This window comes from Eublepharis macularius, chromosome 13 (assembly GCF_028583425.1).
Source record: "Eublepharis macularius isolate TG4126 chromosome 13, MPM_Emac_v1.0, whole genome shotgun sequence".
NCBI lineage: Eukaryota > Metazoa > Chordata > Lepidosauria > Squamata > Eublepharidae > Eublepharis > Eublepharis macularius.
Genome location: NC_072802.1, coordinates 56804666 through 56827791, shown reverse-complemented (window position 1 = coordinate 56827791; position 23126 = coordinate 56804666). Strand labels below are relative to the sequence as shown.

The 23126-nt window shown below is 42.3% G+C and overlaps 1 protein-coding gene and 1 gene segment (V, D, J or C); both read right to left on the bottom strand.

The window, feature by feature from the left end:
* Positions 1–205: 205 nt before the first annotated feature.
* Positions 206–23126, bottom strand: part of LOC129341161 (immunoglobulin lambda variable 5-52-like) — a 71846-nt gene continuing 48925 nt past the window's right edge. The window contains 2 exon segments of the V gene segment in view: positions 206–823; positions 6782–6819. Coding sequence covers positions 510–823; positions 6782–6819 — 352 coding nt within the window.
* Positions 15094–23126, bottom strand: part of LOC129341162 (immunoglobulin lambda-1 light chain-like) — a 256067-nt gene continuing 248034 nt past the window's right edge. Inside the window, exons 4-5 of one of the 2 annotated variants that reach the window (XM_054996172.1) lie at positions 20385–20438; positions 15094–15712 (exon numbers count right to left, since the gene is read on the bottom strand). In XM_054996172.1, coding sequence (XP_054852147.1) covers positions 15399–15712; positions 20385–20438 — 368 coding nt within the window. In that variant the 3' untranslated portion in view covers positions 15094–15398. The remainder of the gene's footprint in view (positions 15713–20384; positions 20439–23126) is intronic. The other variant, XM_054996171.1, reaches the window with a different exon arrangement.

Here is a 23126-nt window from a genome sequence, read left to right as displayed (position 1 = left end):
GCTCCCGCCACTGAAAACTCTGTGGTCAGATCTGAGAGAGGGGCACTGAAAGTCCCTCTTGAGAAGGGTTTTTGCTCCCACCTTTTTTGCTGGGATACCACTGCATGTGAAAAGCAATCCTTTGATGGCCACACTGCTTTTAAGTGGTTGCCTTAGCCTAATTTTTTTTAATGCTATGGAGAAATGATTTCCACATACAAAAGCGACATGATAAAGCACTGTCTTGTTTTATTGACTGACAGATGTCATCTCACAATCATTTTTTAAATTGCCACTGGAGAGAATCTATACAGAGACAGCAAAATTGCACGAGTCTGCTTTTATTATTCATTAGAACTAACAAGGATGCCTATGAAGCTGGGGGGAAAGGGAAAGGGGAAAGTTTTTGAAAATTGTGGGGAGAGAAGGAAAACTGGGGAGGGCGGGAGGGGGAGAGAACATGTGACATTTCTCTCCTTCTGCAACAGAGATCAGGATGCAGCAAAGCCCTGCATGCAGCAGAGTTCTTATCACTGCGAACGGTTCACCGTCTTCCGGTACTCGGACCCTTCGTGTGTCACCTTGCAGGTGTACTCATTATGCTTCTCCCATTCTGAAGATTCCATGGTCAGGTAACTGCTGAGCATGTACTTATCGTTGTGCTTTGTCGGCTTGGTCGTCTCCACACCACTAGAGATCGGGGAGCCATCAGCCAGCCAGATGACTTGGGCTGCACCTGGCATGAAGTCACTCACCAAACATGCCAAGGTGGCCTTGTCTGTAGTTCGCAACTCTTCTTGCGATGGAGGGAAGACGTTCATTGTGGGACGCGATGCTGGCTGACCTGTAAGGAACGTTGGAGAGGGTTAGCTGTGTTCGTCTGATACAACAAAGGGAGGAAGGGCGTAAGAACAGGAATCTTGTGGCATCAGAAAAGCCCGGCTGGATGAGAGCAGGGGTCCATCCAGTGCAGCATCCTTTTTCACATGGGGGCCCACCAGTTGCCCTGGAGGGCCAAGAAACAGAGCACAGAAGCCAAAGCCTTTCCCCTGAATTTGCCTGAGCACCTGAAAGTTGGCGCTTTCATTGGACACAAACCTGATCTAAAAAATACTGCAGGGAATCTCCCAGAACTCCCTGTTGCAGATATGAAACTTATCAATGTTCAGCCAAAGAGCTTCGGAGGGAGATCCCCAGTGCCCCATTACAGAGTTTATCAGTTTCTGATTCAGTTTTTTTGGACTCTGATAAGATGAAGGATTTCTTTTATAGTGCATGTATTTATAACATTAGCAACCTTTTGGAAATTGGTATGGTGTTATTCCCATATCTCTAAGACAAAATATTCTGGGCCTGTTTTTTCCCCAGTAGCTTGTTCACATCTTGATGTTATAATGCGAACATGTACCATATGGGAAAGCTACCAAGAAAATCTTAATAATGTATCCCACTGAGGCATAAGGAATTTCAGGGGAAGAAAAACTGGGGCAACAATTTCCCAGCATGTTGCGCCTCTGCTCCTTTTGGAGTAGGCTGTTGTTCAAAATGTGCAACCACCATTGTCCCAAATCCCCAACCACCACGTGCCTACATTCTCCATACTGGGCACCAACTGGATAGAGGGGCAGAAGAAGAGACAGGTAAATAGGAGGGGGTGAAGGGCAGCAGAGTGGCTAAGACCGCTTTCACATGGGAATCAGCATTCAGCCTCTATCTTGCTGTTGATAAGAACTAGCCTTAGAACAGACAAAACCATATTTCTTTACACATCATGTAATTAGGCTGTGGCCACCACTTTCACTGGATATACAGTGATGGCTGCTAGCTTAGGTGGTTTTACAGGAGAACTATACAAATTTGTGGTGGTTATGTTCCATCAACGGCTATTAGCCACAATGGCTAAATGGTGCCGGCTTGTTCAGAGGCAGTGTAGTTCTGAATTTCAGCTGCTAAAGCAACAGGGCGAGATTACAGGAAAATGGTGCTTGAACTTTCCAACCTGGGAAATTGGGGATGTGAAACAATATTCTATTAAAACATCTTGAAATATCATAGATAAAACAAAAAACACTGGATTTAAACAGCTGCAGTGGGTGAATTTAAATCCACTTAAACACTACTCATTCTGATTCAACTGATTTGTGGAGCGTATCCTTTGGGCACAATCCAGCTAAATTTAAGCCTTTTTGCGGTCATACCAGTGCTAGTTTTTATGCTCTTCTCCTATTGTAACAAAGAACAAAGCCTTAGGAGCAGATCTTCCTTGCTGTAGAGGGAGATGAGAGGAGGGCAGAAGAACTGTGGCAGTTTGAAAATTACTGAAATATAACAAAAGAAGAGAGAAGTGGCTTTACCGGGGGGAGGGAAGTTAAATAAGAAGTTCTAAGCTATCGTTTTTATTGGATTATTATATACAGTATTAAATAATAGAGGTGTTATTTTAGGAACTATAAGGATATAAGTTAACTAAGTATGTTTTTGGCAGATAATTGCATAATAGGTAAACTATATAATTAAAATAGAATGAATATAAGAAAGGTGGAAGGAAGTAAATAGTAACATATAGAGTATAAGTTAAATTGATTGACTTATATTGAATGTATACAATGTTTATAGAAATACCTAGAGTCATGCAGAACAGGGGACAAATTGATTGTCCCATATTGACGAGACTAGAATGATCAAGTTAGAGAAGAGAGAATGAAAATCAGATAAAATGTTACATTATTAAAGAATATATGTTAGGAATGTAATACTTAGTGTGATAAGTTAAATGGGGAAGGGAATAGAAATAGCACTGTGTTATAATAGATAAGCTTAGAAGAGAATGAAAGTGTATGTTTAATAGAATAAAGTAAGTTTGAAATGAGTAAGGGGGAAAATAGATAAGGGGTTGGAAAACTGTTGGAAGTCAACAAAAGGGGGGGGGAAAGGGAGGGGGTTAGAATTGGAATATTTAAAGGGAATTGATTGTAATGAACAATAATTTGATTTCTAATCCAATAAAAAAAAATTTTAAAAAGAAGAGAGAGAGGAGGGCAGAAGAAACAAGACAGTATAACAAACCTGATGAAGAATCATAGAAGTGCGTGTTATATTAACTTATCATTTAGTGACCAGTGAAAACTCTCCCACCCAGGTTCTTTCCTTTTCTGATTTTCTGAACCTAAGGACTAGAAAGGAACTTAAAAAATGGAAACTTATCAGAATGCCGAATTGAGCGTCACAACAATGCACCGAAACCTAACCATGATTAATTGTTCTATAAAATCCAACAGGTGAAACTGAGTGTGAAGTTGCCTCTGATCAGATCACAACATCTAAAGTAGAAGAACTTAATCTCTTTTGCAAATAATACCCAATGATCACACTGCAGTCTGAATTCCTTGAATGAGGGCTTGATTGGAAACAGTTCATGATCCTGTTTGACTTTCTAATAAGAAAAAGTTGCCCTTGCTGATTTTGGCTTCTTAAATTCCTTTTGGTGCTGGCAGGGTTTTGCAGATACCACGGATGGCCAAAAAGACAAATAAGTGGGTTCTAGATCACATCAAGCCTGAATTCTCCCCAGAAGCTAAAATGACCAAACCAAGGCTATTGTTTTTTGGTTACATCATGAGAAGAAAAATGGAAAAGAGTCCAGTAGCACCTTTAAGACTAACCAACTTTACTGTAGCATAAGCTTTCGAGAATCACAGCTCTCTTCGTCAGATGCACGGGGGGTAAGAAGCCAACTGATCCTATTATCAGAAGCTACTGATTGCATCTACTTCCCCCTCCACCTATATATCTGACCATTTTCTTCTTACCCTCCATGCATCTGACGAAGAGAACTGTGGTTCTTGAAAGCTTATGCTACAGTAAAGTTGGTTAGTCTTAAAGGTGCTACTGGACACTTTTCAATTTTGCTGCTACAGACTAACACAGCTAACTCCTCTGGATCTATGATCATGAGAAGACAAGACTCTCTGGAAAAGTCAATAATGCTAGGAAACATGGAAGGCAGGAGGAAAAGAGGAAGAACTAAAACAAGATGGGCTGCTTCAATAAAAGAAGCCATGCCTCCCAGTTTGCCAGATCTGAGTAAGTCTGTTAATGATAGGACATTTTGGAGGTCTTTCATTCATAGGGTCACCATAGATTGGCAGTGACTTGATGGCACATAGCACACACAAACCTCTCTTAAATTCACTGAGCAAACCAGATTTTAAAAAAATTCTTACACATCCATCTTTGTGTCTAACTACCTATCTAACTTTCTTTTATGGTATCGAACCAACCCATTAATGCCATGAAGGTGTTGTATATTTGTGTGTGTGTGTGAGAGAGAGAGAATTAACACCAAGACTCCATATTTTTACTTAGTGTGGCTCAGACCACCTTTTTAGTATTTGGGGAGGCATGCCTTGTTCTTTTCTAACCAGTCTAGGAATGCAGCCGCCCCCAGCAAATACATTATATGCAGTGATCATTTATATAACTGTTATAGCTAAGTTTCAGGTGGGTAGTCACGTTGGTCTGCAGTGCGAGTCCAATAGCACCTTAGTGACCAACTGGATTTTCGGGGTATACACTTTCAGGAGTCAAGGTTCCCCCAGGAAGGACACCAAGAGGAAAATCAGGGCATAAGCATTCAAGCGTTAAGCTCTGACTCTTGAAAGCTTATACCCTGAAAATTTTGTTGGTCCTGCAAGACTCAAGTCCTGCTGTCATAGCAAAGGAGACAGCAAAAAACAGACTCTCCACCCACACCACATAGGTTAACGAAATGGCCCAGTTTTCAGTGAGGTGGTAAATTTGTGCTGGGACTGTACCACTTCAGACTGTGAGGAATCACATGGCAGATGAGTCCCCCCTTCCTGAAAATTTTCATTCCCATTCAAAAGACTGCTTGCTTTCTTATATGCCAATTTTCTATGCACAAGGACATTTTTTGTATGGAGGACTATTCAATCAAGGGACTCCCCCACTTGCAATCTGAAGTCATATGTCCAGTCCACCAGACACAAATTTATTACCCCACTGTCATGGAAACCTTTGTTTTCTTGGAGAGAATCTCCAAGGCTTGTTGGGCTGAAATGAACAGGGTGTTCATGTAATTCAGCCTTCTGCACTAAGAACATTAAACATCCAGATTTTCCATACAAATCACTGGTTCACACATACAAGCAGCTTGGTCTCCCCCTTTCCCTCTCCATGCAATCTCGTATACAAACACAGGACTATGTGAAGAAACATTTGATTAGAAAAAGCGCAGTTGCAGCAACATAAATGGAACGGTTACGCCGTTTCCATGTAGTACTCTCATGCTAATATTTTAACACACAGTCCCTCTGTATAGATCAATTGTATGGAGAAGAAAAATCATTGGTTCTGAAGCTTTAAAAATTTTTTAAAGACATTTTTGATAAATGTAAACAAGAATCCATTGATTTGTGTGATATCATAATCGGTAGGATGTAAATACCATAATTGGTAGGGTATAGATATAGATATGCTTTTAAGCACCTTAAAGGCTAATGGAGCGAAACCTGCAACATGGATTAGCAGACTAGAACTCTCTAGATGAAAATGCATGTAATGTATCCTCGCTACATTTAATTCATATCGCTTCCTTGAATATATTTTTGGCATAAGCTTTTCTAACTACAGGTCACTTTATCAGAAATTGGCAGATATACCTGTTAATGGTCGTAGGTATTGTCTGTCTGTCTAACTATTCCAAATAAGGATAAGATCTAATGGATCTAGTTTCAATTGGGTCTGCAGTAGAACAGTAGGATTTAAGTCCAGTGGAGGCTTAGAGGCCAACCAGTGTTTCAAGAACAGTACCTGAAGAAGGGAGCTTGACTCTCGAAAGCTTATACCCTGAAAATCTTGTTGGTCTTTAAGGTGCCGCTCAACTCAAATCCTGCTAATTTAATGGATCTTATTGCTATGCCATAATACTCAAGTCATTGTCACCATAAGACTCCCCCTCCTTTTATTGGTTTCTGCCGTTAGAGTCTTCCAAGGTAACCCCACTGGAAATAGTCACCAGACTTTGGATCAGTATTTGTAATTCACAACCTATTTTAGTGCAGCCCTATGGACTTCAATTGGACTCCTTGCATAGCCTTTGTGTTGAAGTTTTATAATGCTGTTCTCAAGATAGGTAAATCCCATTTCCCATTCTTTCAGAACAGGATTATCAATTTTATATATATATGGATTGATCAAGAAACATCTGCAGATTCTCAACGGTGTTTTTTTAAAAAAACAGAGAGCCCGGTGATTTGGGCTGGCCAGTTTTCAAGCCGTTGATCCTTTACTTTATTCTAATATTAAACTCATGGGCAAAATCTAATAACAGAAAATAATCTAGTCTAACTTCTTCCATAGGGTCAAATTTGCAATCCCAAAATGATGTTGGCTACCTAGAAGTACTCAAAGTGGCTACTCTGGAACACTAGTCAGTACCCTGCCATCAAGAAAGCTTATGTCAGCGTCTCCCCAAAAGAGATTTCCAAATTTTGTGCCATTGACCTATCCCCAGAAAAGGCAGAGGGAGACCTTGGCTCTTTTCTGCTGGTTTTCTTTCAAATTCAAGGGGTCAGGGAGAAGAGAAAGAGATTGTGACATTCTACTGTGGTAGTCTGGTTATGCTGGAAAATACAGTTCCTAGGAAAGAATCAGTCTAGACAGAAGGAGGGAAAACCCTGGGGTCCATTTTGGGTCAGAGAGAGAAAAGAGGCAAAAATCATGGAATTAAAAAAAAATTACAGCAGAGAAGGAAAGATTCAGAATAAATGCAGTGACTTACCAGTGACGGTCAGCTGGGTCCCTGCTCCAAAGATCCACCACAGTGACACAGACCTGTACAAAAACCTGTCACCACTTCATGGCAGAAGTTCTTGATGAGTATTCCACATGTGAAGTTGAAAAGCAGTAGGACAATAATGGTTGTGTTTAATTAAAAGAATAATTTCTCATTTCTATAGAACTGTAACGAATGGATTTTTAAAAATATGATATACTTGCCTGGCTATTTCCTGGGACTGGAAGATGAAAGTCCTGTTGGCTGCTCCTAAGAATAATTAAGCAACCACATTCTTATTGCATCTTACCTGATTCTGATCTTTTGAAGGGAATCAGCTCAGTTAGGGATTGGCACGATCATTCCATACTTGCGGACATGAGTACAGAAAAATTGCATGTTTCCTCAGCGTTCTCTCCTGGCTTATAAAACCAGCACATAGACATTCATGGCTCCGCATGTATTTTGCTTGTCATTCCACTCGTTGGAAATTGTAGTTTCTAGGCTCACCCGTGTCAAAAAGCTGCTTGGAAATTCAACACCTCATTGCTCCTTGCAGTCTACTGCCCCACTTTAAAATGCTAGAGGACATCCTTTCCCATTATAATCTGAGCCAAAAAGCAGAGCGATAGATTTGATAGCCATAGATTTAATATCCAGTTTACTGGATTTAGAATATTATTCATAAAAGAAGCCTCACAGAGGAAGAAGCGACGATCGGTCTATGCTCACATGTTTTTTTCCTCTTTTTCTTTTGTAGATTAAACCCAGTGCGCTGGACCATTCCTTTGACTATAAATATGAACTTCCCTCATTCACTGCCTGTACTTGTCAATGTTCAGAGAAATTGAGTGTTTTACATTGTTGGTGTTTTTAGACATTGGAGAATTGCCATTGAATTTCACCAAAGATGGGCTCCAGAGTGAAATTTAATGATCCACAACTTTTCTCAGTGCAACTCAGAAATGGCCTTGGAATTCCAAGCTGTCTTAATGGGAGTTTGAAAAATAGACTGTTTTCAGAGAGTCCTTTCCTGGGTCATAATGTTGGCACACAGTGATATTTATTTATTTGCTGTTTTATTTACTTTGTTTATACACAAAGTATAAACATTTACCACATCATTTGCCTCTCCTCCATTTTATCCTCTCAACAGCCCTGTGAGGTGGGTTAGACTGAGAGATTGTGACTGGCCGAAGGTCAGCCAATGAGCTTCCATAGCAGAGTGGCAAATCAAACCTGGGTCTCCCAGATTCTACTCAAATATTCCAACTGCTATATCCCATTGGCTCATGCCCCTTATCATATTGATCCATGGAAATTCTAATCATTCGGATTGGCCACGGCACAGTCACAGAAATTTAACTAATTCTGGTTTCCAAAGAAAACACTTCAATAAATACAGAAGGATTTGTATCACACAATAATCTCATTAAAAGGTTAAAAAAACCCTGAGAGAATTGAGAGAAACAGAGAAGATACTCACTCAAGATGGTTTGACCAAGAAGTCCATAGAATCAAATAGCCTGTACAAATTGAAGATCAAGTAATCCTGTCAAACTGTATTGACAGTCATAGCAATCAATAGTAGTAAATTGTCATACGTTAACCATCAAGTAGTCCACAGAAAAGAAAAAAAAAGTTTGAGCTATGATAGAGAAAGAACTTTAGAGAACTTTTGATGCATTAATCTGCAGGGAAGTTGGCTGTCTGTACTGAATTTTGCAAAATCTCATTTTACATTTGAAAGTGGAGAAGAACCTTTGTGAAAAATGCCACTTGATTTGTCATAATGACGAATTGGACCCATATGTATTCTGAGCCTGGTAAACGAACTTAGACATCTGTATTAATCATGTGTTTCCATTAAAGGGTCATAACGTGCCAGAACTGGAGATCAAATTAACCATCTTCATTGCACCTATGAATTCTTCTCTCAATTTGCTGCCTGATCTCCAGTCTTTAACATTACACAGGTGCTTGGTATCTCTATATATGTGCAGGACTTACAATGACACTGCAACATGGGTTTTGTAGTCCACTGCAGGTTGCAACAATATGCATGTATTTGGAGTAGGCTCCGTAGGAGCTGACCAGCATTGAGATGATCTTTATAATATGGGTGCCAGTTCATTAAAAGTAAATGGATTTAGGTTATTCAGAACAGTATCCACAAGATTTGTAACTTGAGGAAGGGAGAACTGGCAGGAAGAGTAGAACTGTGTGGGGGAAAGCATGGCAAATACATGCACAAGTTGTAGAAGCATCCCCACACCCCACCTGTCAAGTATTTTTAAGCAATGAACAAAGATGCTAGCAAAAACATGAGTGCTAATTTGGCACCCATTCTTTTCGGATTGGGGCAGCATTCACAGTGGCAGCCATGGGATACCCGGGATCTGCAATCCAGAGAGTAGGGCGGTGGCTCTCCTCCACCTATCAGGCCACCCCTTGAATCTGGGGAACCCTTCTTAACACTGTTTTTCTTTTAGGTGGGGGTGGCCACCGGGACAGGGTGCAGATCCTCATCTGTGGCCACAGCATGGATTTTTGGGCAGCACATCAGGCAAAAAAGATGTGGATCGGGTCACTGCTTGGCTTGAGCCATTGGGCCACCATTGAATAGCAAGGCAGAAGAAACCTGAGGTGGACAGGATTGCTGCCACTCTTGTTTGATTGGAGGGGTCTGCCACCCCAAATTCTGGTCATGCACCTGGGAGGCAACGACCTGGGCCTAATTAAAGGTCTTTCCTTACAGGTGCAGGCATACTTGCACCTGATAGGCAAGCACTGGCCCGGCACCCTGATAATCTGGTCAGCAATGCTTCTGCACCAGGTCTGGTGGGAAACATTGGACCCTGCTGCAATAGATAGGGTGAAAGGCCAACAGGGACTTCTTTAAAGCCTTGGCAGACAGGTTGGGAATTTACCTGCCCCATCCGCAAATCAGGGCCAAATTTGCAGACCTCTACCGAGGGGATGGAGTACATCTTTTGGTGAAGGGGAATGAGATTAGGCTGATCCTGCACTGGGCAGGGGGTTGGACTAGATGGTCTGCATGGCCCCTTCCAACTCTATGATTCTATGAGATATTCTTGCAGGACCTGTGGCAAGGGCTCAGGGTGGCTTTAGGCCACCAGTGGGGCGCAAAGGCCTAAGCAGAGGCTTGGCCTTGGTGGTGGAAGGTTAGAAGTGTCAGGCTATGGCATCCCATACAGCTCGAGTCTACCTTCCTCCCTTCTGCAAGAAGACAGGGTCTTTTGGTTTCAAAAGGTTTATTTTGAAAGATAGCATTCAGGCCAGGTGTCCATAATCCAGGACCGAGATGGTCTTGGCTGAGCAAAGCTTTGTTAGGAATGAGTTACAGAATGAAAGTTGTTACAGATCAAAACCCTCCCCCCAGAGTTCTCATCAAGCGGAGATTTCTGTGTGAGAACGCTGGCTCAAGGTCATCTAGGAAGGAATAGATAAGACGCTGTGTTCTCTCCCATGAAAGCTGCGGTACACAGGGAGGCACCTGGAGGGAGAGAAAGACTACACACTACAGAAGTTAATATGGCATTACATAGGTTGTATTATGGCAGATCCTGACAAGAAGTAGGGGGGAAAGCAGCAGGGCAGCGAGCACCTGTGGCATATCCCCATTGGTGGGGAATTGGGGTCTGTCAGGAGCTGCTGGCTGCCTCGCGGCCCAGTGGAGAAGACAGACACCCGGGTGGGTAACCCCTGGACAAGACAGTCCTCTCCCGGCTTTGCGGCCGGCGGGGGGAACTTTAAGGGGGAACCACATTACCTGGCCAAGCCGGGGCACAGCCATACAAGGGATGGCTCACACCCAGGGTAGAGGGTGGCTCGCCAAGACAAGTCAGGGCAGAGGTCCAAGAACAACCCCAGGGCCTGACCTGTACCACTAGTTAGGCCCTTGCCGTGGTTGCAAGTTATGTTGTCGTTATTCAATAAATGGCCCTTTATACCCCAATTCTGGTGTCTGTCTCTTCGTTCCAACTGGGGATGGGGGCATCTGATATAGTCTGCAGAAGTGTGATGTCCTGAAACTGTGAATGGCTCCTTCTCTTCTCCTATTGCTCTTTCTGTATAGTTAAGTTGAAACAACTAGCAATTGCCAGATTGTGTAGTTTGGCTAGTTTTATAGGAATTAGTAGAGATATGGGTTGTTCTTCCAGCTTCTTCCTCCTCATTTTTGAGAAGTTTTCTTGCTGGAATGGATTCAGCAAAGAAGTAGTAGTGGCCAGATAATGAGCAGTTAGGATGAAGGAGATTTACTGGCAGAGTATCTGCTATGGATGCAGGACTGACTGCTACTAAGAATTCCCCATATCTCCTTGATTTTAAAGAAAATCCCTTATACTAGAGCATCACTTCAGCACAATGTGATAGACCAGTCAAATGCTATGAGTTTTGAACCGGGAACAATGAAAATTAGGGACTGGGTCACTGCTCTCTTTGCTACCAGGATTCCTAGTCAGGGGAGTCATGTAACAGCCTGTAATTGTCCTTGCCAAGCAAGAAATGGGGAATCTCAATCTGGGCAGGGTCACCTGTGGACATCTCCCAGTCTTCTCCTGCAAACCAGGCTATTGGCCATCTAGGCCACTTGTCTCCAGCCTCTCTCTGCAATGGCCTGTTTGCCTGGAGCCTTTCTCCAGATGGAGTCCTTTATACTAGAGCATCAGTTCAGTGCAATGTGATAGAATTGTTGGGTTATATGAGTCTTGAACTGAGAACAATGAAGATTAGGCACTGGCTCACTGCTGTCTTTGCCAGCAGGATTCCTAGCTAGCAGAGGAATTTCAGGCAATTCCAGCCAAAGAGTCACACAACAGCCTGTAATCCTCCTTGCCTGGGAAGACTTGTGCAAAGCAAGAATAGAGACTCTCAATCTGGGCAGGTTCACCTGTAGACATCCCCCAGTCTTCTCCTGCAAAACTGGCTATTGGTCATCTAGGCCGCTTGTCTACAGCCTCTCTCTGCAATGGTCTGTTTGCTTGGAGCCTTTCTCCAGATGGTGCCTACATTCAAGATGACCTGCCTGACTTTCTCCTTGATCACCTGACAGCAGCTCTTTTATAGACATTCTTAAACCAGATGCTTCAAGGTCTTGACACAAAAAAGGATAGTTTTTGCTATTGTACTGAAAGGCACTTGAAGTCCTACTTTAAGATCTACCAAATGATTGGGTCTGCAATGTTTATATTAACTAAATCTGTTTTTTGTGGAGGCTTATAAATTAACACTTCTCTCATGAGGTTAAGTAAACTGGTTCCTTTCAAATCTCTCCTCCAGCAAAACGTTTTTTTCGTTTCTTTAGCATCATGCTACCATCTAATGATTGCATTGTCTATTTCAGATCCCCCAATTTGGGGGTCTGTGGGCTGGAACCTAGAGTTGATTTGGGAATCCAACTTAGGGACTGTGAGATGCTTTTGTCTGATGCAGAGAAAGTGGATAGAGGGAGATTTTGTTCTGTCTGTGATGATTCAAGACAGGTGAAAGAGATTACTTCTTCACAGAACACACAATTCACCTATGGAACCTACTTCCACAAGATTTGGTGGTGGCTACTAGAGGTGAGCATGAACCCGGAAAATACCAAACTTTGCACTTCGTGGTTTGTAGCGTTTCATGAACCATGAACTTTCATGAACTTGCCCTGGTTCACGAACTGGTTCATTTGGTTCATGAAAACATCACTTCCAGGGCAGCAGAAGATGTGCAGAAAACCCCTTCCCCCATTGCCTAGAAAACTTATTGATTGGTGCCAGGCTGTCTGCAGTGGCAAACCGAAAAACGAACCAAACAAACCGGCCTAAAGTTCATCGTGGTTCATGAGAAATGAGCTCCCATGGACTGCCGGTTCGTGATAAACTTTGGTTTGTATTTCCAGTTCATGCTCATCTCTAGTGGCTACTTGCTTTGATTACTTAAAAGGAAGATGTATCAACAACAATTTGCCACAACAATTAAGTGGAACTTCCATGTGAAAAGACAGTCTACTAAGGGCAGTTACTGCAGAGTGAACAGGAGGGGGTGGCTGTTGACCTCAGGACTCCCCAAAATATATGCTTAGCCATGTTTGGAAGCAGGATGCTGGCCTTTGAATGCATGCAGCAAGACTCCTCCTATGTATTTAGAAGTCATGCTTAATATGATGGTCTCAATGCATTGTGGTGCGACAGAGGCCATTTCGTAGAAAAAAAGCTGCAGGAACTCATTAGCATAACTCATTAGCATATGCCACACTCCCTGGCCTCACCTATCCTGGCTGTTTTGGACCCAATCCTGGCCATTCAGGGTCGAAATTGGGCCCAAAATGGCAAAAAGGGGCTGGAAATGGCTGAAAGGGGGCCCAAAATGGTCAGAATTGGGCTGCTGCTGAGTGAGAGAGCGATCCACCACCCATAAGAGGCCCGATCCTGGCCATTTTGGGCCCAATCCAGGCCAAAATGGGCCCAAAATGGCCCCAAATCAGGTGGGCAGGGTCACTTGACATGTGACCTCTTTGGAGAACTACCGGAACTGCGTTCCTGTGCATTCCCCCTCAAAATGAGCCCTGGGTGTAGCAGATAAATGGAGACCAGGCGACCTGGGTTCAAATCTCTGGTCAGCCATGACTCTGAGCGATGGGCCGGTCACTGTCTCTCATCCTAACCTACTTCCCAGGGTTGTTGTGAGGCCAAAACAGAGATGATGAGGGGTTCCCAAATGTCACTCTGACTTCCACAGAGAAGAAACATGATACAATGGTAGGGAGGCCAAATCTGGGTTGGGAATTTCCTGGAGGTGGAGCCTGGGGAGGGCAGGTAGGGAGCTCAGCCGGGTATAATGCCATGAAGCCCACCCTCTAGAGCAGCCATTTTCTCCAGGAGAAACTGGAGGTTGGCAATCCTAAAGGCATAAAACAATAAGCTGAAATTATTTGTGTTGAATTCGCTGAACAGTTCTGCAAATGCTTTCTGTCTGTGAAGTAACACTTCACTGCCTGCGTCCTCCTGCCACACCCTGAAATGCAGCTACAATATATGCTTTTTTCAACTTTAGTTTAGGCCCCTACCTTGATTTGGCCACAGTAACATGGAGACTAGACTACTGTCATGCATCCTACACAGGTCTCTCCTAGAAATCTGCTTGGAGACACCAGTTGGCGCTGAATGCTGCAGCCAGGTGATAATTGGGCGGTAAGCAGAGCATGCATATTATACCCATTCTACAGCCATTCCATCAATAACCCAGATCAATTCAAGGTATTGGCTATCACATACAAAGCCCTTCATGGCCTTGGAACCTCATATTGCCAGGGCTTCATCTCCAGCTATCTCCTGCCAAGATAACTTGGCTCATCTGAGCAGGGCCTTCTGCAGAGGCCACCCTGCAGATGGGCAAGTTCAACAATTGACAATACAGATGCTTTATCTGTAGTGGCCCCTATCTTGTGGAAAGGCCTGACTGATGAAGTCAAGAAGGCCCCCATGCTCCTGCCATTTTGTAAACTGTAAAAGAGAATTGGTCAGGAGGGCATTGTTATAAAGGAAAGAGGGCAGCATCATAAGAGATTGGCCTGGGAAAATGCCTTTGTTGCTGCTGACGTCATATCCTGTTCTGCAGTGTTTAACATGTCAGTTTAAGTCTTTGTTCAGATGACAGCTTGCTTTCAAATTCCAACTTTCGACTCCTTTTACATTGCTTAGTGGATACATCATCCTATTGATTGTGTGATACACATTGTGTAATCCGTCCGGAGTCTCAGTGAGAAAGGCAGACCCTAAATAATGTGCTAAGGTCTTTCCCTGGTGAATCCTTAGGAACAGAATGGGGGGAGCCAGAGATCTGCAGTGGGAAGAGGGAACTAGTGAATATTACCCCCACTTCTGTTCTCATAAATCCTTCTGCTGAGTGTGTCCAGGATCCTCTTTTTCTGTCCAGGACACTGAAGATGAAGGAGGGCAAAAGTGGCATTTTTAACCCTTAGGTAGAAGGGGGCACTTCATGAGCTTGTCACAAAAGGGGGAGAACAGGTTCATCTCCTGATATCCTTGGAGATACCCAGGTGGACGGTATGGATGATTGAGAATAACACTGCTGGTCTTTCTCTGCATGCTCCCGCCACTGAAAACTCTGTGGTCAGATCTGAGAGAGGGGCACTGAAAGTCCCTCTTGAGAAGGGTTTTTGCTCCCACCTTTTTTGCTGGGATACCACTGCATGTGAAAAGCAATCCTTTGATGGCCACACTGCTTTTAAGTGGTTGCCTTAGCCTAATTTTTTTTAATGCTATGGAGAAATGATTTCCACATACAAAAGCGACATGATAAAGCACTGTCTTGTTTTATTGACTGACAGATGTCATCTCACAATCATTTTTTAAATTGCCACTGGAGAGAATCTATACAGAGACAGCAAAATTGCACGAGTCTGCTTTTATTATTCATTAGAACTAACAAGGATGTCTATGAAGCTGGGGGGAAAGGGAAAGGGGAAAGTTTTTGAAAATTGTGGGGAGAGAAGGAAAACTGGGGAGGGCGGGAGGGGGAGAGAACATGTGACATTTCTCTCCTTCTGCAACAGAGATCAGGATGCAGCAAAGCCCTGCATGCAGCAGAGTTCTTATCACTGCGAACGGTTCACCGTCTTCCGGTACTCGGACCCTTCGTGTGTCACCTTGCAGGTGTACTCATTATGCTTCTCCCATTCTGAAGAGGGCATGGTCAGGTAACTGCTGAGCATGTACTTATCGTTGTGCTTTGTCGGCTTGGTCGTCTCCACACCACTAGAGATCGGGGAGCCATCAGCCAGCCAGATGACTTGGGCTGCACCTGGCATGAAGTCACTCACCAAACATGCCAAGGTGGCCTTGTCTGTAGTTCGCAACTCTTCTTGCGATGGAGGGAAGACGTTCATTGTGGGACGCGATGCTGGCTGACCTGTAAGGAACGTTGGAGAGGGTTAGCTGTGTTCGTCTGATACAACAAAGGGAGGAAGGGCGTAAGAACAGGAATCTTGTGGCATCAGAAAAGCCCGGCTGGATGAGACCAGGGGTCCATCCAGTGCAGCATCCTTTTTCACATGGGGGCCTACCAGTTGCCCTGGAGGGCCAAGAAACAGAGCACAGAAGCCAAAGCCTTTCCCCTGAATTTGCCTGAGCACCTTCATTGGACACAAACCTGATCTAAAAAATACTGCAGGGAATCTCCCAGAACTCCCTATTGCAGATATGAAACTTACCAATTTTCAGCCAAAGAGCTTCAGAGGGAGATCTCCAGTGCCCCATTACAGAGTTTATCAGTTTCTGATTCAGTTTTTTTGGACTCTGATAAGATGAAGGTTTTCTTTTATAGTGCACGTATTTATTACATTAGCAACCTTTTGGAAATTGGTATGGTGTTTTCGCTATATCTCTAAGTCAAAATATTCTGGGCCTGTTTTTTCCCCAGTAGCTTGTTCACATCTTGATGTTATAATGTGAACACGTACCATATGGGAAAGCTACCAAGAAAACTGGTTATCTTAGTAATGTATCCTTCTAGTAATGTAGCCTCATACAGAGGGCTGAAAATCTAAGACAGCAGATTTGGGGCACAATTTCTAGGAAGAAAAATTGGATTGTTGTTCAAAATGTGCCATCACCATTGTCCAAAATCCCCAATCACCACATGTCTACATTCACCATACTGGGCACCAACTGGATAGAGGGGCAGAAGAAGAGACAGGTAAATAGGAGAGGGGGAAGGGCAGAGGAGTGGATGAGACCGCTTTCACATGGGAATCAGCATTCAGCCTCTATCTTGCTGTTGATAAGAACCAAAGTTAGAACAGACAAAACTGTATTTTGTTACACATCACGTAATTAGCCTGAGGAAATTACTGTCATTGGATAGGGTGGCAGCTCCTAGCATTGGTGGTTTTAAATGGAGACTTGACAATTTTGTGGTGGATGTATTCCATCAATGTCTATTAGCCACAATGGCTAAATGGTACTGCCTTGTTCAGAGAGAGTATACTTCTGAATTTCAGTTGTTAAAGAGAAGCAGCAAGGCGAGATTGCTTGAAAATGTAGCCTTGAACTTTCCATTAGTTGAGAAATTGGGGATGTGAAACAATATTCTAGTTTTTGGAAGCTGAGAACTGTAAAACATCCTGAATTATTTCAGATAAAACAAAAAGCACTGGATTTAAACAGGTGCTGTGACGAGTTCAAATCTGCTTAAACACAACCTATTCTGATTCAAGTGATTGTGGAGTACATCCTCTGGGCAGAATCCTCCTGCCCAGGGTCTTTCCTGTTCTGGTTGTCTGAATCTGAGGACTAGAAACATTAAACTTTCAAACTTGTTAGAATGCCAAATTGTGTGCCATGATGCACCAAAATTGTGTATGTCCAGCTGGCGAACCTTATTGTGAAGTTTCTACAAATCACACCATACCATCTAAAGTGCAAGGACTTTTTCATGTAAGACACAGGGCAGTTTGAATTCCTGGAATGGCAGTCTGATTGGCAGCAGTTAGAGAGCAAATGACCCAGTTCAACTCTGAGCCAAAAGGTTGCCCATGCCAATGTTGGCAGTTTAAACCTCTCTTCAAGGCACAGGTTAAGCCAGTTTGCAACCCTGCATTTGGGACTGACCGATCAGATATATTAGACTAACAGTTTGATCCAGGTGGTCTCTTATAACTGGCTCTTATGCATCTTACTACTTAGAAGTAAATCTTGCATCTTGCAAACTGCAGCCTTAAACATTTAGTGGAAGGACTCAAAAACAATTAAATTCTGACACACATTTAATACACAGCTTACTCTTAGGCCCACTATATTCTCTTGAGCTAAATGATAGTTCATAGACAACAGATTTTTAAAAAGACTTCCATACTATCTTTTCATGTGTTGGTATAACATTCTTCAAAACTACTGCAAATATTTACTTGTATTTAAAGAAGTGAGAATTTGCAATGGCTCAGAAGTATATTGCTCTAGGACAAAGATCAGCATCTCCACTCATAATAGGAGAAGAAAAAAAACTGAACTGGAACCATGTGCCATGTGGAAAACTAGATACGCACAAGATTTAAAAAGAAGTACATTCCAGTCCCTGTTATGTCCCATTGGGAGAGGCTCAGCATTTCCTACACTAGAGTGGAAGCTAAAGAAGTTAATTTTGGCTGGGCTGAAAAGTAATCTCTTAGATTTTTTTATTGCATGTGATTTTATCTAGGACCCCAACAGTTTGAAAGTGGCTGTCCCAAAGTTACTCAAGGTGCCTTATACTGAGTGGGGATTTGAATCCAGGTCCTAGTCCAACATTCAAACTACTACAGCACAATGTCTTTGTTCACAAAAAAATAGTTTTCTATTCTTCCTATACAGTGCTGGCCCAATGTATTTGGACTCTTGGGGATGCAAAATCCAAATAAAGCTGCCTTGCAGGGGAACACGCTAATTAACATGGAGCACAATCCATCTAGAAATTATTTTGTATGAACCTGTTCAAATAAATAAATGGGATTTTCATATCAGCAAAGCTTGTACAGGAGAACGTGCATGTGGGTAGCACCCTAGAGGTCAAATCTATCCATGTCCCAGTGGGGCATCTTTAAGGAGGTCTAAAACCCATGCCCTTGTGGGTTGCTTAAAAAGTAATAGGTCCACTGACATAGTAAAATCCTATGCATATTTATTCAGATGTTAAATCCCATCTTAGTCAATGAACGTACTACCAGGTAGTTCTGTATAAGAGTATAGTCTAATTGTAGTCATAATAAATTGCTGCTATTATATTTTGTAAGATCACCATTATTCTTTGCTGCTTGGCTTTGATTTTAAAGAGTATTACTTCAGTCTGCTATTTCTGAGTCCTTATAGCATTTCTGCTGTTTTTTTTTAAAGGTTTGTTCAGTTTAATTTTGATTCTTGGTTTTAGCCTGATTTATTCTATTTTTATTGTAAGTTGCTGAGTCCGGCTCGGGCTTGGGCTTAAAAAAAGGTAGGATATCAATGATCAAAATAACTACACAAATACTAACATTAGGACCAGGTAAAAAGTTCCAGAATAGTGAGCAAGACCAATTCCTCCAAATGCTTTATCAGGAGGTATAAAAGCCCAAATCTGTCGTTTTATAATAGACCCTAATTCCACGTTAATATTACTAGCTGCAGATTTCTCCATCTTGCCCAGTTTGTCTTCCCACTCACCAGTGTGCTGAACAGACAGCCTAATAAAGAATTTTACTGAACATAAAAGCTTTCTCAATTTTTTGTGAGTCCTTAGTTGGTCCTAGGACAGGAATTGTGCTACTGTTATGTAGGATTTTATTTCCCTAGTAGACCAGCATGGCTATCTGTAATCCTTTCCTACCTTTAAACGGCAGCCAGAGAGCAAACACAAAACTAACAGTGAAATCTACAGGTTATATGGAAATAAATACTACTTTTTTTTTTTTAAACTAAGACTTATTGCCAAGAAAAAGGGTTTTGGATATGGTGAATGGTCTTAAGTCCATCCAGCCATATTTTGCTGGGGATCAGTTTTTTCACACTCAGGGAGAGACAAAGAAAGAGAGGAAAAATTTGGCAAGAGCCCAACAGCCTGCTTTTTGAGACCTATTTTTACCCTTTTAAACACATCTGCCCTTCTCTACACGTTCTATGGTGTACATAGAACAGACACACCTGAAGAGTTCTTTTCATTTTCCCCACTAAGAGATGCCCATTTACTTCTCTTGTTTTCTTATTTTGTGTAACACACGGGAGCCAACACATTCTACACTCAGCCATAAGTATCACGGAAAAACATGTTTGCTGAAGCCACCAAGATAATTTCTAAAAACGATCATTTTACTACATATCAAATGTTATTTCTAAATCATTTTTCATTTTTCTTTTGTTGACACACATCAATTTTTAGTATTGTTAAAGAGGTTGTACTAGCTGAATATATAATAATTTGTCCCCCTGCTATTTTGTCACAACTTTTTTCTGGATATTTTTCTTCCAATGGAAACCTGCATAGAGATGATTGCAACCCAGGCTGATTCCGCACACATTGGATAATGCACTTCCAATCCTCTTTATCAATCGTTTGAGGTGGATTTTTTGTTCCGCACACAAAAAAATCCGTTCCAAATGATCTATAAAGAGGATTGGAAGTGCATTATCCAATGTGTGCGGAATCACTCCCAATCTAATGTGATGTAGCTGGATTATAATTTATTTCCCCATAAAGCAACATCCTGGAATAAAAATACAACTATTTCATGCAAGCAAAAATATTTACAAAAGAAAGAAAAGAGCTTGAGCCTATGTACATTTACTCCGAGTAACATCCCCCTTTGTTCAGCGGGATTTGTTTCCAACACTCAGGTGCAGTGTCACAGCCTTAGCCGATTTGGAAAAAGAAAAAAATATCCTACAGACCGATTGAATCTACTTCAGTCTTTTCTGTGTTAGGAAGGAAAACTAGCTGACCAGCTTTTCAGGTGAATCAATGCACCACACAAGACTCCCGGGTGGGCAGTCAGACAAAGTTTTGGAAGGAATAAAAAAACATTTTAAAACAAATAACGACTGGAAAGCATTTGTACGTGAGTTTTAAAGTGACTTACCTAGGACTGAAAGCTGGGTCCCGCCGCCGAAGATATACACACAGTGACTCACGGCTGTACAAAAATAGCTGAGAGGGCTGCTTCCGCTTTTGGGCAGGGGTTCCGTCTACGTAATGAACTTGATACAGAGTGATGGAATGCAAGTTCTGAGTAGACAGGAGGATCCAGGAGCTTGATGGATCCGGGAGGCAGAATAATCCATCGGGAAAAGCGAGTTGCCTCTGATCTGGCAACTGAACGGGCTGTAATAGGAGGCTGGAATAACATTCAAACTGCTTCACCATGCACACAGACTTGCATAGGATCCATCCAGCTGCAAACGGGCAGGTCCAGAGATGTATCTCCTGTGCATACATTGGGCCCAGATGCTGCTACACATATCTAGGCCAATTTAGTTTTACAGATATGGATAGACAAAACACTAGCACGGTTTGATGTTCAGACACTGACCTCCACTACTCCGTCCTGCATAGTATATTTGGCAACTCATTTCTCCACCAGGTACTTAAACCAGAAGGCAAGGTACTCTCAGAAGTTATGTGAGGCAGCTTTGGCAATTTTAATTCAGGTGATGCTTTGTGATACACAAGTTTTGGAGGATTGGGAGTACTGAGCCCCTCCCCCCCATATATTTAACTTAAGGCTTAAATTGAATGATTCTCCTGTAAAATACTAATGTGGCTTTCTTTAGGTTTTGTAGGCCTTTTTTGCTTAAGCCTTTTTATCTTGGCTCTCCTCTGCCCCAATTCTAGATCTTTTACTAGCAGTGTGACCCTTCATCTTGTGGCTTGGACAGATTTCAAAGTCTATGGCTTTCAGCTTTCTGCAGAGTCGAGAGTGATGTGGCTGACTTATGAGTTACTCTAAGCCAGTCTGTTACGTCTGGTAAGGTAATCCATTATACCCATTCCTTGTCTACAGACAACCCTGAGAGCAAGTTTGGTGTAGTAGTTAAGAGCAGCAGGGCTCTAATCTGGAGAACCAGGTCTGATTCCCGTTCCTCCGCTTGAAGCCAGCTTCCAGAGCTCTCTCAGCCCCACCCACCTCGCAGGGTGATTGTTGTGGGGATAATACTCACACACTTTGTAAACCACTCTGAGTGGGTATTAAGTCATCCTGAAGGGTGGTATATAAATCAAATGTTACTATTATTATTTACACCCATTGCTTGTTTATTATCCTATCATCAGAATTTGTGCATGATCCCCCCATTCTTTCCAACATTTAAAAGACGAAAATAGAGACATGCTTATAACATTCTTATTGTTTTACCAAGGACCATTCCTCATCCAAGGCCTACCACCCTTTAAACGTAGGCTCTGTTCAGCCTGCCCTGTGTTCCATTCATTTACTGATCAATTGCAACAGTTCAAAATACAATTCGGCTGCTGCAATGTGTTCAACGAACCACACTGCACACACTGCTTTAGTGTTCACGTGCAATAGAGATGAGATGAAACTGCTCCTCCCTACTCTGATATTTGAGTTTTTAAAAGCCTGGAGAGGCTCCTGAAGAAGCAAGCGCGAAATCTGCTTGCAGCCGGCCACAGATTGAGGGTTATGCAGGAATGAGGTTTACTGCTGCTTTTACAACTGACCTCATTATTGTTATACAGGAGAAGGTTACGCAGAAATGAGATTTACTGCTGCCTTTACAACTCACCCCACGAGAGTTTTGCAGGGGTGAGGTTGACTGCGGTCTTTATAACTCACCTCATGGCAGGAAAGCCTTTCTACTTTATATTTATGAATGTATAAGAAAGAAGATCTGGAAAGAAAGTAAAAAACTGTTTCATCAAGGATTTACCCGGAAGTTATGGACTATTTGGAGAATGCTCATATATGAAATGTTGCCTTGTATGGACTTGTATGGACATTTGTGAATGGATATTTATGAATTTGTTATATTGTGGGAATATTTATGAATTGTCAGCACTTTGCACTTTCAATTGCACTTATAAATTGACTCATTGTATTATAAATGGCATGAAATTGATTCTTTTGTTCCCTGTGGGATTCACCTCCCTCCTTTTTGCATCAAAGTTCTGAAAACTGGCACCTTTGAGAAACTCATGTTAACAAAATTTTAAGAGGGTATCCTCAGAAGTGAAAAAAACAACCAGACAAAATAGGGCCAGTGATTGATCAGGTCCTGAAAACAGGAACTGTCCCTGGTAAAAAGGAGCAACTGAAGCTTATAGTCTGTAACAAGGCAATGTAGCCAGATATTGCTATTTTATTTGTAAAGGGAGTTCCCTGTTTTCTCCAGAATAACATAGTTGCAAGCCATGTTAGAGACACCCGAAATACAACCCAGATCCACACAATCACATTGGATAAAGGGTCACCTGCCACATTCGCCATTGCTTTCCTTTAAAAATGGTGATCTGTCACCCTTTCAAACAATTATTCCAGTTTATGTGGTAAATGACTCCATGGTTCATTGGGACACCTAAGGTTTCCCCCCACCCCTAGAATAGGTTGACAAAATTTAAGGAAAATATGCCCCATGATGAAACTCCTCTCCAGCGTACCTGAGCTGCTGTTCCAGTGTATCCCCTCAGTGCTGTAGGGCAGGAGATTTAAGGTGGTCCCATGTCAGACTCTGTATAGCTCCAGATGGTTTATTTCCCGATTGAGGCAATGGGGTTGCAGCATCCTTTGCCGATAGAAGAACATGGAGGTCGAATTAGAGATGTCTTTAAAAGCAATCTGTTTCTCTGGGAAATCCATTTTGTGTAT